The sequence below is a fragment of the Myripristis murdjan genome, chromosome 15 (assembly GCF_902150065.1).
Source record: "Myripristis murdjan chromosome 15, fMyrMur1.1, whole genome shotgun sequence".
NCBI lineage: Eukaryota > Metazoa > Chordata > Actinopteri > Holocentriformes > Holocentridae > Myripristis > Myripristis murdjan.
In genome coordinates, this window is record NC_043994.1 from 14,131,771 (window position 1) to 14,138,912 (window position 7,142).

The 7,142-nt window shown below is 42.9% G+C and overlaps 1 protein-coding gene across 1 annotated transcript in view; it reads right to left on the reverse strand.

Moving 5' to 3' along the window:
• The window catches only part of ank3a (ankyrin 3a), a 126,121-nt gene that overhangs the window by 30,841 nt on the left and 88,138 nt on the right, over nt 1–7,142 (reverse strand). Inside the window, exons 18-24 of the mRNA XM_030070316.1 lie at nt 4,678–4,875; nt 4,074–4,172; nt 2,880–2,978; nt 1,904–2,002; nt 1,673–1,768; nt 446–518; nt 154–210 (exon numbers count right to left, since the gene is read on the reverse strand). Of these exons, the coding sequence (XP_029926176.1) occupies nt 154–210; nt 446–518; nt 1,673–1,768; nt 1,904–2,002; nt 2,880–2,978; nt 4,074–4,172; nt 4,678–4,875 (721 nt within the window). The remainder of the gene's footprint in view (nt 1–153; nt 211–445; nt 519–1,672; nt 1,769–1,903; nt 2,003–2,879; nt 2,979–4,073; nt 4,173–4,677; nt 4,876–7,142) is intronic.

A 7,142-nucleotide genomic window follows, 5' to 3' on the forward strand; every position in this document is an offset into this window, starting at 1 on the left:
ACTTTGCCTGGTAACTTCCTACTGAAGCAGAGGAGTAGCAGAGCAGTGGCATGATAGTTAGCTCTTCAACAGCAGGGGAGGGCTGGCGAAGCAAGTTATGTAAGAGGAAAACAAACAGCAAAGTGGTGTAGGAAGCAAACTGATGGCAAATACCTTCGTCAACATCTGAAATACTCTCCTCACTGAGAATTTCAGGCACATTGGCCCCGACTGTGTGATTTGAATACACATACAGTTAAGAATGCAAATGTTTAAAAAAACAAACAAACAAACAAACAAAAATGACATGACACACAAGTGGCATTCACAAGTGAATGGAAATCATGCAATGAATTGATATTAAAACACACAAGTTAAACAACTAACACTTAATTTCACCATCACCAATAATGAATGTGTGACTGAAGTGGAGAGCTTAGACAACACACTAGCCTTATTTTCATACCTTCATCATCGGACATGTCGAGGAACTCGTTCATGGTTTCTGGGACGTTGATTTTGTGTTTTTCTGTAACCGTCTGTGAATAAGAAAATTTGACAGATCAATGAATAAGAAAAGAAAACGATATGTAACTATATATTATGCTATATTATGACTGCTGTAGTTCTTGCTAAGTTCTAAAAAACAACACATTTCCAATCCAGAAATACATAATTGGATGTTTTTACACAGTTTAAATTTTCACATACATTTTTAACATGCAGCATGTGCATTAAACAGAAAGTTACACCTCAACAATGACCAGCAAAGGTCCCAAACAGCTAAACTGCAGCTGTAGCTTCTATAGGGACAACAACACAACAACAGCAGAAGCTTCTGCACAATGAGTAAAAGATCAGGCATTATAGGTTATACAGGTGCAGGGAAAGGACCTTGATCTTTAAATTGCAGAAATGCTGCCACACAGCTAGACAGTAATGAATAATACACTTTGCTGCTGATTCTGCTTGGTTCCTCAGGGACGTTTCTATCTCTCTCTCTTCACCCACTCTGTCCCTCTCACCCGTGCCAACTTTCTATCTTCCTACAGCCTCTGTCTCTCTCACTCCTTTGTCCCTGTTCTCTCATTGTCTCCCTCCCTCTTTTCCTCTCAGACACGTGCAAGGATCAGATCACTGTTAGTGGGCTGGGCTATTCAAGGAGAGACTTTAAGCTCAGGTCACCATCCCACATGTAACGCAGCATGACTGACTGACTTGCTAACTGGCTGGCTTGGCTGAGTGGATTCACACACTGACTGGACTGACAGCGCGCTGCCGGTGGACTTGCCAAGTTTTAATTTGGGCAAGGAACCAGTTGCACAATTCAGTTCAATTAGGCAATTTTACACAGAGGAAGCTGTGCAACGGTATTTTTAAAATCATCAGTGCTTGCATGGTCTCACGCTGTCTGGATACTGTGCAAACCCCCCATGCAAGACAAAAGACTGCTTTTCAAGTTGTACAAAAAAGTGCTGATTTTTTCATTTAAATTTACAATGCATTCCAATGAGTTGGCCTGGCTGCAGGAAAAATTATTTTGCAGTATTCTTAGTGGTTAAATATCATCTGTCAAAACGAATCAATGAAAAAAAGGCATATATAAGTTGTTTCCAGTGCACAGAAAAAAGACTAGAAAGAGCCTTGATCATATGGGCGCTGTCTTGCTGTTGACAGGGACGCTTTGTCTCACCATGGCAGTCAGGTTTTCATCCGTCATGGGCCTCAAAGTGTCCACCACTGAGATGTAGCCAAGACGACGGGCAATGGATAGGGCAGTGTTCCCATTCTGACCGGTGGCCGAACCGCAGGAAGTTATTTACAGGAAGCAAAAAGAAAACACAAACAGTATTCAGTATTTCATGAAGCTACAGCATCACTGGAGTGTGTCTGTGTGTTTGTGCGTGTGTATTTGTGTACTGACCACGGTGAGCTCGTTGGCTGAGGCTCCGTGCTGAAGCAGCAGGTTGATGATGTGGGTGTGGCCCTGCTGAGCTGCTTGGTGTAGAGGAGTGTAGCCGTTCTGGTCCGAGTGAGAAACAGAGAGACAGTCAGGAGGAGACAGGAGGAGTTTCAGTTAAAGGACAGAATGGGATCGGGAGACAGAAAATAGATGATAAGGATAAAAGAAACAGAGATGTAAGAAAAGCAAACAAAACAGTTGAAAAAAGATGTAGAGAGAGAGAGAGAGAGAGAGAGAGCCAAATGGTGCGAGGACGGAAGAAGAATAAAGATGTGATGGTATTTTGAGGAAATAATTCCATTGTGCAATACAGTAGTAAGAAGGAAGAGTTACAGCAGCAACAAATCATCAAATCATACTTTACTCCCTTTCATGCTCCCATCATGCAACATCCTTATCCATCCACACTGTACAGAGGTGTCTAGGTATTAGGTGCTATACTTTATTACTTTAAATATACACAATATTTGTGGGTTCAGTATGGGTTTAACAACATATTTGAGGGGCTTTAGAGAACTGAAGACATTTTGGCTGGTCCTCACGTCAAAAAGAGTTCACGAAAGCACGAGGGGCAAGGTTTGGGGTGAGGTTCATGTTAAAGCATAGAATTTGCAAATGATATCTAGTCTCATATCATGATATGGATATAATACTGATATATAGCCAAGCCCTTTCACATGTGAAAACAGTCAACTTACTGGCATATAGTAGTTTACTTCGTAAAGTTAATACACTTGCTGGAAAAAAGACAACTTTTTAACTAGGACTGGATTCAGCTGAAAAGGTGGACCATTGCTTAATCTAGGGAGTAAGTTTAGGCATGTTTTGGTGATGGTTAATGTTAAAAATAGGAGGAAAAAACTAGGAGGAATAATTAAAACAAAACTATTTGTGTGTAAGTGGGTGCATGGATATCTGAGAGAACTTGTTTGTCTACCTTGGTTTTGCCATTGACTCTGGCATGGTTCTGCAGCAGGAAGTTTGCCATCTTTGCGTTCCCATAGTGACAAGCCACGTGCAATGGAGTGTAACCCATCTGCATGAGGCGACGTTCACAGACAGAGAGAGGGGGAAAGATAGGCAGATGAAAAGAGCAGAGAGAAGAGCAAAGACAGATATTTGCTAGAGCTGTCACCTTTTTCCATCACAGTCTGTGTGAGAACTGACTGCTGTTTTGCAAAGTGCATTTTGTAAGAATTTCACAATTTCACTTTCATTTTGGAAGGGAAAAAAAGTCATGTTTTATGTAGGAAAATATAAGTCAGCCTTTGTGTCTTATCTCTGATTCTGAATATAATTTCAAAATCGGGTCAAATTTCACCTCCCTGTTGATTTGTGTGCACATTGCAGAATGTGTAATGGATGAGATGAGTGAGTGAATAACCTCGCTGTAAACAACTGTACTGTCAGCACTAACACACACACACACACAGACAGACACACACACACACACACATGCACATTGTGTAACCTTGTGTTGCCCAACCTTCAGCTGCTGCAGGTCTGTGTACGTGATCAGCCTGCAATGGGCCTGTGTGTGTGTGTGTGTGTGTGTGTGTGTGCGCGCGTGCATGTGTGTGTGTGAGAGAGAGAGACCTAATGTAACTGATAGAGTGTTTGACTGCATTAGAGTGCGCACGTGTTTATGTGCAAGTGTGTGTGTCTGTTGCAGTGTGTGACGCACTAACCTTCCACTCAGGTGTCTATACTTAATTTATGTTGCACCTGAGATCATTCTGCTGCAGATAGGTGTGTATGTGTGTGTGCTTGTGTGTGTGTGTGTGTGTGTGTGCCCGCTGCTATAAAGTATAAATACAGTTAAAATACAAACACACACAGTTAACCACACAGCAGGTACAAAGACACACCTAGACAAATGATTTCATAAGGATGTGATGTGTCTGTCTGTCACGTCAAAGCACCCACACACACACACGAGCGCGCGCGCACACACACACACACGCACACAGACCAATACTTACATTGTACATGAAACCTCAAGCTACAAAAATTGGGTTGAAGTGAAGGTCATGTCTGAAGGCCCTAATCTGCATGCATGCATGTGTGCATGTGTGTGTGAATGTGTGTGTGTCTGTGTGTGAGTGTGTGTGCATGTGTGTTGGAGATTGACCTTTGTTTGTGGGTTGACATCGGCTCCCTGGTTTAGAAGGACTTCCGCAACATTGACCTTGTCTTCCTGAGCCGCTAAGTGGAGGGGGGTGAGGCCGCTCTAGATGAGTAGAAAGGACACACGCACACACACACACACACACACACACACACACACACACACAGAGTGAGAGAGAGCGAGAACGAGAGTTTTAATAGATTTGTCATGGTGGGACGACCAAAGCTTGCTCTAAATAGTATAAAAGAAGGACTCAAAAGTCCCATGCTACTGCCTCTTTTCAAGCGATAGCAAGCTGGCAGCTGACTCAAAAAGCCTCAGCAAATCCTGTCTGTGGTTTTCGACTTGGTTGACAGTATGTAGGTGAAAATGAGGCCTAAGATAGCATGCTAATGATGAGGCTATACAGAGAGGTGTTAATCTGGCCTCATTTAGTGGTCAAAGAGACAATAGTAAGAAGGCCTGCAGGCTGAAATTAGTACTGCTTAACACTGCCTGCTAAGATGGAGGTGTATTTGTGTTACATGTGTGTGAAGAGCTATTTTGCTATTTTCTCTGTGGCTTTCTCTTTGCTTTTGTGTGAATGCGCATAAAGTGATGACCTCACCTTGTTGCACATGTTGACGTTGGCGTTCTTGGCCAGCAGCAGCGACACCAGGTCCACGCTGCCCTCCTGTGCGGCCAGGTGAACGGGGCTGATGCCTTGCCGCGTTACCGCATTGGTGTCGGCGCCGTACTCCAGCAGTGTGGTCCCAATGTCCATTTGGTTCTTTTTGGCAGCGATGTGGAGTGGCGTGTAGCCATTCTGGGGCAGGGGAGAGGGATGGAGGAGTGAAAAAGGCGGCAGTGAGCTGTTCTGATATTTGCTTTGACGTATGCTGCATTACTGTGCTCCATTTCTTTGTATTGTGAAGAGGTTAGCTATGCTCAGTGTTGCATGGAATTAGACAGGTCTTTCATTTGCAGCACTCTTTCATAATGTGAGTTCACTTATTAATGTATGCTAAATTAACTGTGTGTTCTATTTTGTTCGATGCAATACCCTTGCATCGAATAAAAATGAAGGAAAATGGGGTTGGACTGAACAGTGAGGCTATCTTGGAGCAGCTTTTACTTCACAATAGACACAGTGTTTTCTTCTTTTTTTGTGGCTGTGGGCTGGCAGCCCTCGGCAGGGTGAATCAACTCATGACACAAAGTGGAATAATTAAATTTACAAGCTTTTGCCAAAAATGTTCAGTAAGTTCAACAGTTCAGAAAAGTTTTTGATCAGGACTGTAACCCTAGAAACCTCTGCAGCTAGCATCAGCGTGCTAAACAGCAGCAGCCCTTCAACAGAGTGAATCCGGTCTGATGCTGTTCAGGCTTTGACTGGAAATCAAACGCTTCATGCTCGCTGAATGAATTAAGAGAAATGCTGGAAAAGTCTTGCATTTTTAATATTTCTAAACTGGCTTAGCTGAATGTTTGTCTGTGGTAACCAAGGAGTGATCTGTTGCACAAAGTGTCACCAGCTCATCTGATTAACCGGAAATCAACAAAAGGAACTGAACTTTTTGATTTCAGGGTGAGACGATAAAGATGTCAAACAATCAAAGCTGCTACACACAGCGCATGGGCTCCAAATCAGAATAACTCCACTGGCCAATAGATTTGAGTATTCAGCAAATCTATGCAATAAGCAGACGTCTCAATGCCCAGAGAAAATTATGTAACAATTTAAAGAAAAAGGTCCCCACGGGCATGTATCCAATCAGCTTTGAGCAAAAAGTGAATAAACAAAGACAAGAGCTGTTCACTAAATAAGAAAAAATGACCATAATCAGGGAATTGTGTAGTAATATATAATCCAGTGAACCCTGTAATCAAATCTACCATATTACATGTGAATAGTGCTGCCTGTCGTATGGTCCTGTAGATTTATGACAGCCTTATAGCCTGATGTTTTCTTTGCTACTCATTTGTATGGCAAACTCTATAAGGCTCACTCTGGATTATGGCACAGGGGACAGTAACATCATATCCTGTGTACTGATAAATGGTAAAACAACAAGTCCATGTAAAAACAGGAAAGAGCCGAAACAAGGACTTCTTTGGTTGAATAGCTAGCAGTGAAAATCCAAGCATTCCTTGCTTTTCACCATGGAGAAGACCTTCAAGATGGCAGTAAACCTTTAAATACAGAAGTCTATCGTTAGCATAGGGAACAGCAGGTGGGCAGTCCTGAGGGCCACAGGCAAGGTGGGGTTATTTGACCTACTTGGTTGTGAACACTAGGATCAGGTAGGTGTGGAAGAGAGGAGATTCAGATGTATTTTCAAAACAACATACCACTTGGGACTCTGTGCCACTGTTTGGAAAGTGGGGATGTAAATGAATTTTGAGAATGTAAAACTCACATTTCTTTTTCCTTTAAGGGTCGTTTTAGGCTACTGGTCAGACTTTTTTCACAAGTCAAATTTACATGCTTTCTACCTCAACTCTTTGACCAGCCACTGCAACGCACGTGAGTGTGTAAGTGCACGTGTGCATGTCCAGAGGCTCACAGACAACCCCTGTAGTCCACACACATTGATCCCATTTCTAAAGCACTTAAATTAGACCAACCACACCGACTTTAGCACCCAGCCAAATAAAAACGATTTATAGTGGGAGAAACAACAGAGAAAGGGAGCGAATGACTAAGAGTGTGGGAGGCAGGGAGGGAGAAGAAAGGGAAAAAGAGAGAGCAAGGAACAAAGAGAGACAGATTCATATTAAGGGAGAGAGTTAGCGAGACAGAAATAGTGACAGAGATGGAGACAGTGAGCAAGAAGAAATTAGTTTTACAAGGTTTGGCCTTCGCCTGCAGTACGTCTTTATTGGATGTCAGTAGATGGTCCAGGCCGCAGAACAAGCACTTCCTGGCGTACCACGATTATTTATCGTGGCCATTCCTCTCATATTTGTTCTGTGGTCGGGACGCGCTACCAAAGCCTAGCAGGAGACTGACCACAGGTTCACCATAAGTCACCGACCATGTGTGTGTAAAACATTTCAACACGGGCAGTAACTGAGGGCTTTCTGCTCTTT